We start from the raw sequence: 18269 nt of genomic DNA, 5'->3' as shown, positions 1-18269 counted from the left end.
GAATTCGATTATAGAATTTGACACAATTCTCTTAGTGGGGTCAAAATTGTGTCTAGTTTTATGATCGAATTTTGTACACTTGAAAGAGCTGTTGTTCTTATAAGGTCACACCATCAACCAAAGTTTACCTTGTACAGAGGAGCGCAAATACAGTGAAACATACAACGAAGAAAAAAGAAGCGATTTGATCGGAAAATGATATTAAACGGGCAGAACAACATGGCAATGAAGAGCTGCAATGAAAGTGGAATTTCAATTTTAAGCAAAATTGAGAAATGGAAAACACAAAAAAGCTTGGTTGTGAACTTCAATGCTGTACTTCAATAATAGGTAGAGAGCTTTCCCGTTATTTTGGATTAAAATGCATTGTTAACAATTCTAATGACAAATATTAAATGATCAAACTACCCTTCCTGTTTCTTTTTACTCTTATCAGCTCTCTGTCTTCAGTTAATACTCTTTATTTGTTAAAATTTCACCTAATTTCAAACTTAATAAAATATTAGCCCATTTAAACTTAGATTTAAGTAAAATAGTTAAAAACTAAGTAGTAATTAAAACAAATGTGTATAATTAACTAAAATACATTAATTACCAAATAAATATTAATTATATATTAATAAGGTATATAATTAACTTGATTTTTAATTACATGTACAATTTATGTCTATAATAATGTGTGTAATAGCTTTAGGTAGGTTTTGGATGAAAAATGTGAAGAAAAGAGCATTTTTGTCCATTTGCTTTGAAATTAGACTTTTGACTCTATTTGAAAGGATACGTGACCACTTTCCGTTAGTTTAGATAGATTTTTTAATAGAGTGAAATAAAGTGTTAAACAGTCAAAATCACTAGAAAACACTTTGCCTATTATTGAAGAACAGGGATTGCAAACGACCCAAATAGTAAGATGATAAAGTCGATTTTGCCCTTAATTAAACTTACCCCTAAAAGTGCCTGAGGTACAAGTTCAGTGAATTCTTTGAAACGTTGAGTTTTAGGATCCATTTCCATAGCAAGGTTTGCAAGTGCACCTGCTATTGCAAACACTGCAACACCAAAGCTGAGGAGAAGAACATCTTTGCATCCCAATTCAGTTCCTTCTTTGAAACCAAATATAAATGGATAATTCACTCTGTATCTCTTCCAAAAGTATATATTTGCAGCATACATGAGCAGGTGAAGTGCAATGAATCCAAACAAGCTGCAATACTAAAATTTAACATGTCAAACAAGTACCAAGTTTGGTGGCCAAGTGACTTTTTAATGAGTGTTCATCGTGTGAAATCTATTGCAAATAGGGGTAAGTATTGCTCGTGCTTGGCCTAAGTTAGAACAAATTTAAAAAATAACCTCGTGCCCAAATCTGGCTCGGTTTGATATCGGGCTTAAAAGTTTCAATCTCAAGTCTGGTCCAAAAATTAAATTACAATCCCAAACCCGCCTAATGAACACCCATATATTAAAGAAGAAATAAAATTTATAAAATAAGAATTAATAATTTTGTAGTCAAGTCGGCACAAATATTTAATTTTTGTTTAGTATATTCTAAGTATAAAGCTTGATGGGTGTGCTTTTCCTCTCTAGTGTATCTACTTTAATTTAAACAAAAAGGGAACTACATAAATTATAAATGTTTGTTTATGTAATATATAAATTATACTAATGATTGGGCTAGACTGGGTTGGGCTCAAGGAGAATTCTCAAACCCAGTTCATTAATAAACGAGCTTAAAAGTTTGTTACAATCAAGCCTTATAAACTTAAATATCAATCCTAACTCCTTCAAAATGTGAGGTGAGTTGGGCAATCTAATGGGCTTGTGCTGAGCCCTAATTACAAATTGATGTTTACCCCTCATTTTTTAGCATAAACAATAAACACTCAAGAAAAAATATCATTTGGTGTAGCTCTAATATTACCTATAAAGGGGAAACATGGTTTCCATGTACTGGTACTTGCGCTCATGGTTTACGATATTGCGAGCATGCGTAACCAAAACAAGTGCAAATAAGAAAGCAACTGTGCAGCCACATAGAAAGCCTGAAATTTCAATCAACAGATTAAAGAAAAGGCGACAACAAATTAAAATATTCAGATGTAAAAGAAATTATTTTCGTAGATAAATCATTTGAAAAACTTTGTTGTAATATAATAAATCTTACCTAAGGTGAATGTTACTCTATGCCTTTCTCTCTTTGCTTGTGGTCTCAAGATGTTCAACCCTTTACGCCGGTTTGAATTAGAAAAATGCTTGATGAATGTGGTTTCAACCCTTTCCATAAGCTTGGTAACCTGCAATGACCCAAATTGAATCATAAAAATTGGCCTTCTCTTTTTTTTTTTTTTTTTTTTTTTTTTTCATTCAGAGAGGAAAATTTAGTTTAGCACTTGCAACAAATAAAACTTGAATTTCCAAAATGATCCCAACATGGGCCGTTCTACTATTTGTCCTTTTAAACTAGTAAAGGATTAATTTTTACCTAAAAAATCAACCTTTATCAACATTTCTAAGCACTCATTTTCAATCTTATCATGGAGCTGATCACATCGGGATCAATGCTCCATTCTCCTTCCAACTCTGCTTGGTTCATGAGATAACTGAAGCAAAAGAAACCAAATCAAACACTCATCACTAGGCTTACTTGAGTTCCATATCTCAACAAGAAATGGGTTGATGGTTTAAAACAACGAACCTTCATTGAACCATTAACCATCGTTGTTGTTCTTGGGAATTTGGGTAGTTGTTGAATTCAACTCTGTGAATGGTCTCATTCGCGCATATATACTAACACCTTTCGCTAGAGTACTCTTCAAAATATGGAAATTTTTGTATGTATTTTCTCGGATTTCCCGGACCAAATCACCTCTGCTTTGAATCTAAAGAGTGGAGAGAAATTCCTGACCTACCTCTGTGGCTGATTTTCATGATGCTCATGGCAAAGTCGTCATTAACTCTCCTCACTCTCTAGAATATTCTAGAAATTTCCACATGAATTTAAAATACTTTGGAAAAATCTAGAAGACTCTAGAAAGAACTAGAGAAATTTAGAAGATTCTGGAACATTAACGAAGTTTGGATAAAATTAGAGAAATCTAGAAAGTTCCAGAAGGTTCTAGAATATTTTAGAGAAGAATAGAAATCTCTAATATGTACTAGAGTGATCTAGATTGTTCTAGAGTGTAGGAAAAGTATGAATGTATTTTAGAAAGTTCTTCAACTAGTATAAATATGAGATGAGTGCATGTACTTAGTAATTGGACAATTGAGTGAAAGGAGAGTGAGTCCAAAGTGAGTGGTCAAGCACTATCTAGTGTGAGGTGTCTCAAGGTCTTGTTCAAGGAAGACACAAAGTGTGAGTGCTTGAATGTATATGTAAGTGAATAAGTGAGGTGTATTAATGCGTGATTGTGTATAAGTGTTTTGTATACTAGAGTGTTATGAATAAAGGTTGTATTTCCGGATCCACCAGTGTGTCAAACTCAACAACTTGGTATCAGAGCTTGGTCATTTCGGAGGTCAACACGAAGAGCTATTGAGATTGATACAAGAAATTGTTGAAGTCAACGAGCACAGTTGTTATGGTAGATTTCGGAAACTTCATCGGTGGATCTATAGGAGATTGTTGGCAGCAAGGAAACTATGTCACCTAGAGAAGAAAATGCAGAGGCCTTGCGAAAGTGGCAGATTAAGGCTGAAAAAGCAATGTTCGTGTTAAGGACAACTGTTCAGAAAGAGTTATTGGAGTATGTTCGGGATGCTACTACTTCAAAAGCAGTCAGGGACACATTTGCGATGTTGTTTTCGAAGACAAACGATTCACGACTTCAGTATCTAGAGAACGAGCTCATAACGGTGACACCAGGATCAATGACTATCAGCCAATATTTTCTCAAGGTAAAGACTTTTTGTAATGAAATTTCTCAACTTGATCCCGAGTCAAAAATTAGCGAGTCAAGAATGAGGCGCATTATTACTCGAGGTTTAAGACTCAAGTATAGTGGACTTATGGCCTCTGTTAGAGGATGGTCCACTCAATCATCACTGGTTGAGCTCGAAAGTCTATTGGCGAAACAAAAAACTCTAGCAAAGCAAATGGATGGAGTCACACTAAAGAATGAAAGTGAAGAAGATGCGTTATTCAGTAGCAAGAAAAAAGATAGACCGAAGTGGCAAAAATATGGAAAATCGAAGAAAGAAGAAGATGAATAATCACAAGATGATCGAAGTTATCAATGAGGGGGAGTTTGACATGATGAAAATGATCGAAGAGTTACCATATTTGGACAATGCAACATAAAGTGCTTCAAATGTGGCAAGATTGGCCACTACACAAAATATTGTTGGTTAAGAAAGAAGACCAATTGAAGGTAATATGGTAACATCTAATGGTTACCAAGATGAGAGTGAAGAAGAATGAGATTTCCAAGCTTTATGTGCAATGTTCAAGACCGTGGAACTAGGTTACTTAGAAGAAGAACTAGAATTTGAAGAAAAATGGGATTTTGAAGCATCTTCTATTATGTTCATGGTTACTGGAGTAGATTCAGAAGAGGAGATAAACTTTGATAAAGGCGTACATGAGCAGTGCAATGCAGTTACGAAGGAAATGGATGCATACTCTATTACAAATGAGTCGACTCCTACAGCTAAGTCTCAATCTTCAAGAGTTAAAGATCCATAAGCTCATCTACCAGAGAAGTTGAGAGAGCAAACAGAAGAAGAAGAAGTTGAAGAAGTGATAAAGCTACAGCAATCAATATCTGTAAAGCAATGTCAAAACAATCCAAGGTATGTTGATGCAACCTTTGCTAAGATTGATGATATAAAGGAGCTAATAACATTTCAGGAAACAATAAGATTTAACAATTAGAGGAAGACAACAAAAGCAGATATTGATGCATCAACACATTCAAACGTGGCACTCGTTATCTAAATTAAAGAATGAGAATCCTACAATTGGCCAAGGACGTGGTGTTCCATGGAAGAATAAATCATTTCAAATAGAAGAAGTCATTATTGGAAGAGATGGAGACAAATTTATTGTGGCAAAGGACCAGGGTGCAGAAATACTCACGAAGAGTTTCTAAGGGGACATAAGACGGTGAACCGAACCACTATAAATCTTTATGTCAAACTCTTATTTCCTTTTCTTTCATTTTCTGTGCATTCATTTATTATCATCTTTTTAATCACTTAGTATTTCTAATTTATTCTTGAACCAGATTTTTTAATTACCCAATTCACCCCTCTTGGGTTGCCTACTTAAATATCAGGGGTGATTATTCAATATTCCCAGAATATGGACACGTGGTGCTTCATAAGGTTTTGATCGGTAGAGAAGGGTAGGGCCCACGATTTATGTTGGAGATAAGAGAACAACATGAGGCTAAGTAATTGATAATTAACTTGGAATATGGTCACGTGGTGTTCTGGGGTTACTGAATAATTTTCTCTCTGAAAGTGGTGAAGAGAGTTGAGTCTATCCTACGTGATAAGGTGTACAATATGTTAATAATTGATGGTTCTCATTGGGTGGAGGTTTTCAAGAACACTCTCCTTTAAATTGATGGTGTGAGATCTCGTCTATTGAAAAGAGTGCGTGTGAATGCAATTCGTTTTGTTATTTTACAGGGATTGAGATGTTTGTAATGCAAAATTTTCATTACATTAGATGATTTAAAAGTTATCAAATAATCATCACAATTTATTAATATTTTAAAAAGAATTGTTACAAATTCCTAAATAATGTAATAGAAATCCTCTATTATCACTTTAGAATAAAAAATATTATAATATTTAATGTGGTATTGTGTATTAGTTTTTAAATCAATTTTATTAATTTTCTAGTTGTTGTATACTAGTGGTGTGTTTGATATTGTAATATTTCTTATATTCGTTGGGCAAGTTTTAGTTTTAACTAGAAAGTTAAAAAGTATCACATCACTCTTTTTATATTTCTATACATCTTTTCATAAAAAGTTACTAAGTTACTAAAATAATATGCTCCTAAATAGATTGGCAAAAAAAAAAAATTTGTACATATTGATGATTTATTTGATTGATTTAATTTTTTGACGTGAATAATATAAACAAAGGTCTTGACAAAATAAATAATTTAAATTACTGAAACAAAATTCATGATAAGTTTCACATACCTAAACAATATCTTTCTGTCCAAATCATGGACGGAATGGAGTCTAAAGTGTTCAAAATTTCGTTAAAGATAAAAAGGAACCTCAGAAAATATCATACTCACTTCATCGGAGCTGCCAAGGTAGGAGCTGTCTACCATCTTCAAGTAAGCTTTTGATGCATTTCTTGAAGTTATCTTCAACAATTAGGTATAAAACAAACAACATAAAGTTAATAAATAAAAAATAAAAATCTAATTTCCATCCTTGACCAAACCAAATAGAATTTTGAAGACTGCTGAGATGGAAAGAGAATTTGGGTTTTTGAGATAGAAAAATATACCTTGTCATATTTCTTCATGATCTTTGAAAAAGCCAAGATATTCAAGAAACTGTTCATTTATTAGAACAAATATCAAACGCATTTTCATATAAAAATCTCTACATGGAAAACATTTTTCTACGAAAAAGTTTTTTTTACAATAAAAGACTTTTTCTAAGTTTCGTTTGCAACCATAATTCAGAAAAAGTTTTTTTTATCTAAACAAATGAAGCAAAAAAACGTCCTAAATTACCCTACCTGTAGCTCTTAAGAAGGCGAAGCTTGTGATAAAACTCAACGAAAGCCCGCTTAAGTTGTGATTCAACTTTCTTTAGATTTTCCCTGCTGAACTTAATCTCATTGGAATCATGAACACTGAGAAAGCTTTTGATGGTGGAACGAGGAGTCTCAGGATTGTTGTTCATCTTCACATGACTAAGTATTTCCAATGGGGTTGGTCTACTACCCCTCAAGTTCTTTAGCTTATTGTGTTCTTTGCCATTTTGCTTGATGGTTTTGATCTCATTATTCACAAATTTATCATCACTAGCATATTGATCATCTAGGTCATGACCATGGTTGTTTGACCCCTCTTCATGTATTTCTTCATGTATTACATCCATGGAAGCTCTTCCTACACACATTAAGCATATTTAAGAGCATCATTCAGGATATTTAGGTATTTTGCCTAGTCTTATTATATAATGGAGTTTCAACCGGATAAACAATACGATAAGTATTTTGTCTCATCTCCTATTGACTAGTTACAATTGGAGATTCAAAAAATCAATTTCAGGAATAAAGAGTGGTATTAAAATATACAATAAATAAAATATAATAATTAAAAAAATTTGTGTACTTTTGTTGGGCAAAATACGTGTTAGTATTGGAGTTGGGCACGTGGCTTTAAAATTTACATCGGAGGCACATGTCAAATGCCAAGTATGCAATTGGCATATGTCAAATGCCAATTAATTGGCATATTGATTGGAGCATTTAAAATTTAAAATTTTATTATTTTACACGGTACATGATAAAATTGACATCTCCAGTGAAAATACTTTGAGGTCGCTTTTCTCTCTTTCGAAGTATTAATTTTAACATAATAATAGTAAAAAATAAACATGAGACGTTAGACTGTCACACATATTTTTGTTTAGTGTGTTAATGAAAAAAAATAAAAGGGAAATATCATATTAGTGGTATTTGTAAAAGATAATTATCAATCAATGATAAATTTTAAAAATATTAATAATTAAAATCATCAATTTTTTCACAATTTGTAATTATTTTTTCAAACTACTCATGATTTATAATTTCTCGAAAAAAGGAAAGGACATATAATTTGATATTGAGTTATGGTAGGAATCCTAAATAATCTACCAAACTTTTTTTCCAATTACATATAAATTTGTGTAAGTGCCATACTATTTAATAAATTATTTAAAATTCATAACATTTTCCTCTGATATTTCTCATATTGCTACACTGTCACTAATATAAATTCGTTGCAGTTGGCACAGTTGTAAACCTTGAATAAGACATGAACCTTAAAAGTCAACAATTACTATCTACAATAGAATCCTTGAAAAAAAGGACACCAAAGCTAAAAATCTTTCTTTGGAAAGAGTTGTACAAGTTTTGAAACATAATTATATATTAATAACAAAGGATTTTGTTAACAAGTGTACTAAATATTGTTAATCACTTCCACTATGAAAGAAAAGAACAAAGTCAATAAATATGTTTTTGTTAGAGATTAAACTATTATTTTCTCTAATTTCTTGTATTTTAAAATTATATGCCCTTTGTAATAGAGGCTTTTTTAATATTTTTTAAATCATAAAAGTAAATGCATTTTATTTTTAAATAACATTTCGCATATTTTTTTAAATTTCCTTAAATACCCTCTATTTTCAATCATAATTAAATTATATGGTGTAAGGAAAATACAGAACATTTTTTTTTTGTGATTTTTTTAAAATTTTTATATGCCTTTTATTTTTATAACAAATATAAAAAATTATATGTCCTTTATTTTATTTTACTTTTAATTTTTAGATTCATTTTTATTAAATCATATGATTAAAAATCGAGGGAATTTAATTTTTTTTTAAAAAAAATTGTGAAATGTTATTTAAAAATAATGCAATTACTTTTATGATTAAAAATATGTTTAAAAAAAATCTATTACAAAAACCATATAATTTTAAAATAGAAGGAATTAGAGAGAAAAAAAAAAAAGAAGGTAATTTAGTTTTTAACAAAACTATATTTATTATCTTTCTTATTTTCTATGAAACTGAAGGTAAACATAACCCAATAATAAATTTTATAAGCATTAAAATATTAAATTATAAAGTTCTCTATTAATGTATAAATGTTTTTTTGAAAGTACCACCTGTGTAATTACCCATATAACCAAAGCCTAGTAAGAATTTTGTTTTCTGTTTTTTTTTTTATACTTCTTTTCTAAAACAAAAAATTTGAAAACGAGAGCATTTTGATTTTTTTTTAAAAAAAAAAATTCAAATTAGTTTAATTTTTTTTTAAATCTTTTAAAACCAAAAAAATTATTTTTACTTACTTTAAATAAAAAGCTCTCACTCTCTCCTCTCTCTTCCCAGCGGTTTGATTTTTAGTCAATTTCTGTATTTTTATCTTTCAGCTTCTATAATTAATTTTCTAAATCCGAATTTGTTATTTTTCTTTTAATTAATTCCTATTTTATACAACAATCTTAAAATAGATTTATTGAGTTTAAAAGGGAAAAACAAAACAGATTCTTTTTGCAAAGTAAAACATATTACTGTCTTATTTTTCTGTAAATTTTGGGGATTCTGAAATTTCTTGTTCTCTACAATTTTTCTAAAATAAAAAATTAGAACAACTTTTTGTTAAAATTATTTTGGCTTTAATTTATGTTGTTGGCTGGAGTTAGTAGCTTATAATTGTGAGTCAGTTTACTTGTTTGCTTCTAGTAATTTATTTTTGTGTTTTTTTTTTGTTTATATTTAATTCAGGAATTGTAGGTATCATGAAATTTTTTTTATAAAAATAATCATAAAAACTTTGTGATCCTTGAATTACACTTAGAATAAAATACCACACACTAATCAAGATAATTCAAAAATCATAAATCTTCCATGATTATTTTCATGAAAAAATTTTCTTAACCCCTAACTTTTCTCTATTTAATTCCTGTCTTACACAACAGTTTTTCTTAAACAAAAAACAAGAAACACTTACTGCCAGTTCTAGGCCCCGACGGAGTAGTAGCCGCTAAAGCCGCCGCCGAAGCTGCAACACCGGAAGCAAGACGAGTCATCTCCACCGATCTATCAACAATCCAACTCTCTCCACCATCAACCTTTATCCTAAAAGCAATCAAAGCCTCCATTTGCTTATTCAACATCGCAGCCTCTTTCATAACCTCCTCAACTTTCTCTCTATAAAACTTAACCACTTTATTAAACTCATCATCAAGCCTTCTAAAATATACAATCTCGTACTCTCCTCCTTCATCGGCGGATCTTAAAAACATGGTCTCGTACTCTTCCTCGCCTTCTTGTCGCCTCACCGAGTTTATCAATATGGGTTGGCTTTCGATGTCTGTGGCGCTGTTGGGGGTTTTGGGAGAGGTCATTCGCTGTGTTAGGCCACTGAAAGCTCGGTAGAGAGTTAACCGTCGTTTCAAGTCCGGTGTTGGGACTGTGGAGGGTCGTCTTTGTTTGAATCGGATGATGTTTTTGAGGAGGGTTTTGAGATGGTTGTAGTTCATGTATGCTTCTTGCCATTCTGGTATCATTTGGGACTCGAATTCTTTGCCGAACTTCATGGTTTGTGAGCTCTATGAGGTTTAGAGGGGGGGGGGGGGGGGGGGAGGGGGGGGGAGGTTCTGGAAGTGGTGTGAGAAGAGGGTGTTGTTTATGAGTTTTGTTTAAGAAGGTGAGAATTGAGAAATTGAATGCAATAAATGGGTGGTTGGGATGTTTTCTTGAATGAGATTGGAGATAGAGACCCATCACCAAAGTTTGCATTTGGTTCCGATTACTTCTGGGGTGGCTGAGATTCGCTATATTCAGTGTGTTTGTCTCATGGTTTTAATAATTGTATTATTAGTATTAGTAATACATCATATATTCATAGATATTAGAGATTAATGAAATATGTTAATGGATAACGGTATTAAAATATCAAAATTTTGTTAACTAACAACTGCTATATCGATATTTAAAATCTGGTTGGTATGAATGTAAATATGCTAGAATTTCTGGTGTAAATATTTAAAAGGTTGACGCTGTCCTCCCACTGTTGAGAGCTTCTATTTGCACACACCTATTACGTTTTATACACATCTTTTTTAATAAATAATTGGTTCAAAAGTAACATTTTGAAAATAAATAATTGGTTCAGAAGTAGTTTTTCAAAAATAAACAATTAGTTCGAAAGTAGACTTCCAAATGTGTTTATTTGATATCTATAATAGTAATTTCACTTGAAAAAAAATTTATAATAAAAATAATTTTTATGAAATGAGTGCAAAGAGGGGATTGAGGATGTGTAAATAGAAGCTCCCCCCACTATTTCATTTGTATCAGTTTACTAACATTGTGTGTGATGGGAGGATTTAAGAAGAGATTTGAAAAAAAAAAAAAATTATGTAAAATTATATGAAATATAAATATATTTTATTCACATTTCACATAATTTTTTTCTTTCCGTTTCTAAATTCCTACGCAATTTTACTAACTAAACACAATATTATAGGATACGAGCAATTATTTGAGCGGGTAGTTTAGGCTGGTAAAATGCGTTATATATCTTCAATGTTGATAATAAATGTGATGTTGACATTACAAAATAGTTTATACGAATAGGGCAATACCAACAAACGAAAAAAAAAATAAAAATTTAAATGTAATCCTAAGAAGTGTTATCTATTAATAAAAAGTAACAAATATGAATGATGCTTAGTTTGGGAAGTTGATTTTGGTGGGTTAAGGGTTAAAATAGTTACAAAAAATAAAATAAGGTATTTTAGTCACAAAAAACAAAATCTAAAATTCAACCTATAATCATTACACTCATCTCTCACAAAAAAAAAATCAAAAAAGTTAAAAAGCCCTTCTCAAACCAGACTTTTTAGCCTCAGGCTAAAATAGTCAAAAAGTCAAAAAACCAACCCACTTTCTAAACAGAGATAACTTTTTTTTCTCCGACTAGGCTAGGGATGGGTTGGAGGTGCTGGAGGGACAGAATAGTGAAGATGTGTTGGGGAAGAGCGTGTAAGGGTTGGGAATAATTTTATTTTCACACACTAATTTTTCTTGATGATATATTTAATGAAAACTTTTTTGATATATATATATCAAAAAATAAAAAATCTCAATACATATCTATTTATTTCAATAATATCTTTATATTGAATTTCAAAATCTTATTTTTTCTTTTATCAACCCACTTCTTGGGTTTTTCTTCTTCTTTAGGCCTCGTTTGGGAACAGGCTAATTTAGTAACTTTTTGGCTATTTGGCTAAAAAGGTAAGTAAAAAAAACTTGTATATTTGGGATGACTTTTTGGCTAATTACGAAAAGATGTGCAAAAAGTAGAGAGAAAAGAGAATCTTTGACTTTTTGGTATGGGTTGTTGGCTTTTTGGCTAATTTAGTAACTTTTTGGCTAATTGACTAAAATAGCCTCTTGCCAAACGAGGCCTTAATTTCAATTGGAAGCAATGTTGATTTGAAATAAAAAGCTCTCTCTCTCTCTCTCTAAAAAACCTCTCTCTTTCTAAACCGCCACCCCGGGTCTCGCTGTTGGCCAGCCGGCCGTCGCCTTTGGCGATGGCGGTCGGCTGGCCTCGCCTCTTTCGTGCATGATCGTTGTTTTCTGTTTTAATAAACTTGAATCCCCATAATTTTTCCATTTCTTTTTCAGTTCTGTTAGGTGTTTGGGGTGGGTTTCAGTCTTGGGGGATTTCGATCATGGAAGGCGCCTTGAATATGGGAGGGTTGGATTTGTTTTGGAACTTCATTCGTGCGCTCCTACGCAAGTGGGAGTTTGAGGGGTGGATTTCAGTCAGATCTGTGGAGGCCGGCGTTGGGTCGATTAAAGAGTTGTTGGTCTTGGGGGAGTCCGGAGTGGGTGAAGTCCGGCATGGGAGTTACGGCCATAGTAGAACAGCAGATCATGGGGGTTCTTGTTGGGTGAAAGTGTTTGTCTCGGTGGGTGTCTCGATATTGGAAGTACTGCAAAGGGAGCAGTGCTACGGCGTGGGAGTTCCGCCAGAGAATTCGAGTAGCAGCACAGCAAAACGGAGATGTCAGGCGTGGGAGAAGGCTGGTGGAAGGAGTTTCTTTAGGCGTAGGAGAAGGCAGGTCTACCTGGTTTGTGCAGCAGTGGAGGCAAGGAGTTTTTCCGGCCATGTTGGCTATGGAGTTTTCCGGCCATGGAACGTCCAGTGATGTGTCTTTATAGGATCATATTTTGCACAGCTTTTGTACTTATTGTATCGGCTCACACAGTGTGGTAGATTACTAGTAGGTGTGTTGAAGAGAGGAGTCGGCAGGTGGGCGTTGTGCAGGGCTCTGGGCTGGCAAAGTTGTGCAGGGTTCTCCATGGCTGGCAGGTTCGGCGTGGGAGTGTAGCAGGCGTGGGTGTGTGGCAGCATATAGGTGAATAAACTAGTGTTGTCAGGCGTGGGAGTGTAGCAGGTGTCGTTGGGTGTTGTAGCAGCATAGGTGAATAGACTTGGTTTTAAAAAATAGCAAGTTGGCGTAGGGAGTGAAGCAGATTTGGATTTGGTGTTGGGTTTTGGCTGTGGCTTTGGGTTTTGTGGGTTAATTTTGTGAGGATTCATGTATTTTATTTTTTAGTTAAGTCCTTCTTAACTTTTTTTTTGTTAAAAAAAAATAAAAAATAAAAAATAAAAAAACCGTGAGGCCAAGGGGTTGGTTGTATGAGTGTGAGTAGCAGTAGTAGGGCTATTTTATACTTTCCGAATCTCTCTCGATACATGTCATCTTCCTGTACCTTTAATTTCATGCTGTTAATGAAATTTTTTTTTGCTGATAAAAAAAAAACCCACTCCTTTTTCGCCAATCATATCTGGCACTCTCAGCCCTCCATACCACCACCATCTTTCTCATTTCATCCACTTCCATCCTAAACCTTTTCAATCAACCTCAAAAATTAGTAATTCGCAATAGAGAACTTGTGAAAGTGTATGATTCATGATAAAAATTAGTTGCGAGTGGAGGGAAAAGGAGACGGAGAAAGGAGAGATGGCAGAGAAGAAAGGTAGCGCTAGCGATGAACGATGATTATGATGTCTTAAAATTAAGTTTTGGACAAAAGAAAATAAAGGTATTATGATATTTTTTTTATTTTAAAACAAAATTATATTAAGAAAAAATTTCATTAAGTGTATACACTAAGAAAAATTTGTGTGTGAAAATAGAATTGCTCAAGATTGGAAGAGATTGAAAATGGTGATGATGGATGGTGGCTAGTGATGGAATTAAAAAAAAAAAAAAAAAAAAAAAAAAAAAAAAAAAAAAAAAAAAAAAAAAGGTGTAGTGTTCTCGACAACTTTGAAATTTTTAATGAAAAGACATAACCCTCAAGTCAAGATATCTTTTTTGAGGATAATTTTGTTCATTCATTATTAATATAGAATTATGGCATTGACAGTTCAGTTTAAATTTTCATTCTTTTATTTTTATTTTTTGTCTTTAAAGTTCTTACCACTTTTATTTATTTTTTATTTTTTTTATTTTTTTTAAATGTGACAAACTAAAAATAAAACATGAAGATCATTACTCTTAGTATATTGTTCCGGCCGTAGATGATTGATAGCCTCAAATGAAATCAGATATTATCCGTACTATTTATGACAACTTGACTGATGTTTATAATTTTTTTGTGGTGATTTATATAACTATATATTTATATACAGATTAATCAAAGGCTTAATTCAAAGAAGTCGTCTAGTTATTAGGTTACTATGAGGCAATGCGGGGCCACATATAATTTTTTTAATTTATTTTTGCTCATATACAATTATAACGTGTTAGAAATGGTTTTTGAAAAAATTTGGTAAAATAGAATTTTTTTTTAACTTTGGCTTAATTTTTAGGTGGGATTCTTGTGTCAAATTTGGCGGGTCTAAGTAGTAATGTGTTCTATGCCGCGTTGTGATTAACATGGTATATTTGGTTGCTCAAAGCTATTATCGGGTGAATGAGAAATTAAAACCAAAGTGAACTCTATGAAAATGGAGTTTTTAGTGAAAAATTTCTTAAAATTTGAATAAAAGCTTATCCTATATTGGTTTGATGGGAAGAATTTTATGGGTTTATAAAACTTGGTATTATAACTTGGGGAGGGCGCCAAGGGGCACTCCAAGTGTGTAGAAGAGAGAGGTTATGGGCGAATTAGGCTAGACCCATTGGATCTAAAAATAAACACACGCGTGCACCGCCGCCGTCCGAGCGGCCTGGGCTTAGGCTCCAGTGTGTGTTATGTGGTTGGTTTGGACTTGTTCGGCCCAATACTCATCTTTTTGGGCTAAAAACATTTGAATTTTATTTTTTTTTAAATTAAATTCTAATTTTTTGAATTTGAATTTCAAAAATTAAATTCCAAATTGGGTCTGGTTTTTTCCCACCCGAACAGATTTGAATCTGTTTAAATTTCAAAAAACTCGATTGGAATTCTATGCAGGTTGATATTTGTCGAAATTCAAATTTGAACCCAAACAGTTCCAATTCAAACCCAACAGGTTAAGTACCTGTTCAAATAGGTATGCTACATGTCTAATTCAAACTAAAAAGGTACCACTGCATCTATAAAAAAGACAAGTCCCTCATTTGTTTTTACTCCAAATTTTCGTCTAAATAATTATGCTTTTGCTCTCTGCATATTTTGCTGCATTAACTACATTTATTTTTTGTGAGAAAGAGTGTATACACTTAGTGTATTCGTTGTGCAAACAATTTACAGTGTTACTATTGTTTGTTGCTAATCATTTTGTCTTGGGAGATAGACGTCCAGAATCTGAAAGTACCGTGGAGAGGACGAATCTGTTTTAAGGACACAATGTTAAACACTAGACTTGATTAAAAAATTTGTTCAAGAAATTAATCGAGTAAGTTGTTAATTTATTTTCTAGTTTATTATTTATTTATATCAAATTTTGATTTTGTTTTTATAACAAAATAAAAATCTGTTATTTATTTATTTATTTATTTTATTTTTTAGTTTAATTTTTGTAATCAAACATCCTCTCTCCTTTCCTTTATTTCTTTTGTTTGTTATTAAGTACACAAACTTAATTTATTTGGTATACAGTGAAGATTGTCCAACAATCTTAAGACATAATATGTTTTGGTGTCTTCATTGTATTTAATTTTCTGTGATTTCATAAAGTGATATTCTAGTTGGAAAACACAAATAGTAGTAATATACTGTTTATTTTCTTTGACAACTAGTAGTAATATACTGGTGTCATTAACAATTGCAAAATATTAATTTGTGTTACAGAAAATTATTATGGTATTTTATTTTTCTAGTTTTAGTATCAAGGAAAATAAAATTATTTTGTGATATAATTTATTTTCTGATTTTAGTAACTAGAAAATTAATTTGTGTTTTGGTTTTTACTGATTTTTGTAATCAGATATTATGGCTGTTACAACTGAAATTGCAATTGGAAGTGATACTCTAATTGTTATACCAACTCCGATCCCTATCTAGAACCATGTTCAAGTTCCAATAAATCATGGAAAAAAACTGAAAAAATTTAACGGTACTGAGTTTAAGAGATGGCAGTAGAAAATGATGTTTTATCTTACAACTCTAAATCTGGCTCGGTTTCTTTGTGAAAAGGCTCCAACACTTAAAAAGGGTGAAAGTGATCGGCAAGTTGTTGCTGCTGTGGATGCTTGGAAATATTCTAATTTCCTATGCAGAAACTATGTCCTCAATGGCCTTGACAACATACTGTATAATGTTTACAGCTCTCTGAAAATAGCAAGAGAATTATGGGATTCTTTGGAGAAAAAATACAAGACAGAGGATGGCGGCACAAAGAAATTTATTGTCGGTAAATTTTTAGACTTCGTTATGGTAAACTCCCAAATGGTAATTTCTTAAGTTCAAAATTTTCAAATAATTTTGCGTGATATTCATTCTGAATGTATGTCTCTTAGCGAGTCTTTCCAAGTCGTTGCTTTAGTGGAAAAGTTACCACCAGGTTGGAAAGATTTCAAAAATTATTTAAAATATAAACGCAAGGAGATGACCATGGATGAATTGATTGTAAGATTAAGAATTGAGGAAGATAACTGAAAGGCTAAAAAGATGAATGGTAAAAATTCCATTGAGTCTAAGGTTAATGTGGTCGAACAAGTGCACAAACCATACAACAAAAAGATGAAGTTTAATGGAGATAGTCCTAAACAAGGCGACAACAATGACAATAAGAAGTTTAAAGGAAAATGCTATAACTGTGGCAAGACTGGACATCGAGCATCTGATTGTCACTGCCCTAAGAAGGATTGCGGAAGTACAAGCAAAAAGACCACCAATCAAGCCAATGTGACAAAATTAGATTATAACTCTGATGGGGAAAATGACATCAATCTTTTTACTGTAGTGTCTGAGGCTAATTTGGTTGAAAATCCCAAGGAATAGTGGGTTGACACTGGGGCAACTCGTCACATATGTACGGACAAGAAGATGTTCACTACCTACAATGAGGCTGCAAATGGTGAACAACTTTTCATGGAAAATTCTTCTACTTCTATTGTGGCTTGACAAGGAAAGGTGATCTTGAAGATGGCATCAGGGAAGGAACTTACCTTCAACAACGTACTACATGTACCAGACATCTGGAAGAATTTAGTTTCTGGTTCTTTGTTAAGTAAAAATGGTTTTGGACTTGTCTTTGAGTCTGATAAATTTGTATTAACAAAGAGTGGTATTTAAGTTGGTAAGAGATACATGAGTGATGGTCTCTTCGAATTGAATGTAATGACGATCGTACCAAAACTTGCTATGAATAAGAATAACACATCTTTTATTTATATTCTTGAGTCGAATTTATAGCATAGTAGATTAAGACATGTGAATTTTGATGCTTTGCATAGATTAATTGGTTTGGATTATATACCAAAATTTGAAATTGATCATAATCACAAATGTGAGATTTGTGTAGAAACAAAACTAATTAAGGCTCCATTTAAATCAGTTGAAAGAAAAACCGAACCTCTAGAATTAATTCATACTGATGTAGTAATGCATATCAGTTTTTAACTTATAAATCAGAAATACCTGATATAAATGTGAACACTATTATAGAGTCAAGGAATGCTTTATTTTTTGAACATGTCTTCCCTTACAAGAAAGGACAGAAATTAAGTTCACAAAAAAGAACTTATGATTGTACACAAAGTCAAGAGACTAATGACAATCAAACACAAAAGACTAGTAATGGTCTCGACCAATAGGATTTATCTGATAATGAACCAAGACGGAGTAAGAGAGCAAGAACTTCAAAATCCTTTGGTCCAGATTTTTCTGACATACTTGTTAAAAAATGAACCTCAAAACTTTAAGGAAGCAATGACAGGTCCTAAAGCACCTTTGTGGAAAGAGGTTATTAATAATGAAATTGAATCCATTATGCAAAATCATACTTGAGAATTAGTGGATCTTCCACCTGGTTCGAAACCTCTTCGTTATAAGTGGACATTCAAGAGAAAAATAAAAGCAGATGGTTCAATAGACAAGTATAAAGCAAGACTTGTA

The 18269-nt window shown here is 32.4% G+C and overlaps 1 protein-coding gene across 8 annotated transcripts in view; it reads right to left on the bottom strand.

The window, feature by feature from the left end:
• The window catches only part of LOC114315891 (phosphate transporter PHO1 homolog 3), a 207001-nt gene extending 196349 nt beyond the window's left edge, over positions 1-10652 (bottom strand). For all 8 annotated transcript variants that reach the window (XR_014330779.1, XR_014330780.1, XR_014330781.1 and 5 more), the window contains exons 1-8: positions 9706-10652; positions 6715-7090; positions 6478-6526; positions 6260-6331; positions 2165-2294; positions 1922-2042; positions 946-1204; positions 129-233 (exon numbers count right to left, since the gene is read on the bottom strand). Coding sequence is in view for 4 of the 8 variants with exons in the window: in XM_082871030.1 (XP_082727156.1) it covers positions 129-233; positions 946-1204; positions 1922-2042; positions 2165-2294; positions 6260-6331; positions 6478-6526; positions 6715-7090; positions 9706-10294 (1701 nt within the window). In the remaining 4 variants the exon portion in view is untranslated. The remainder of the gene's footprint in view (positions 1-128; positions 234-945; positions 1205-1921; positions 2043-2164; positions 2295-6259; positions 6332-6477; positions 6527-6714; positions 7091-9705) is intronic.
• Between the last annotated feature and the right edge of the window lie 7617 nt (positions 10653-18269).

The sequence above is a fragment of the Camellia sinensis genome, chromosome 5 (assembly GCF_055761805.1).
Source record: "Camellia sinensis isolate YWXY chromosome 5, ASM5576180v1, whole genome shotgun sequence".
Lineage (NCBI taxonomy): Eukaryota > Viridiplantae > Streptophyta > Magnoliopsida > Ericales > Theaceae > Camellia > Camellia sinensis.
Note: the sequence above shows the minus strand (reverse complement) of the source record. Positions and strands in the feature narration are given on the sequence as shown.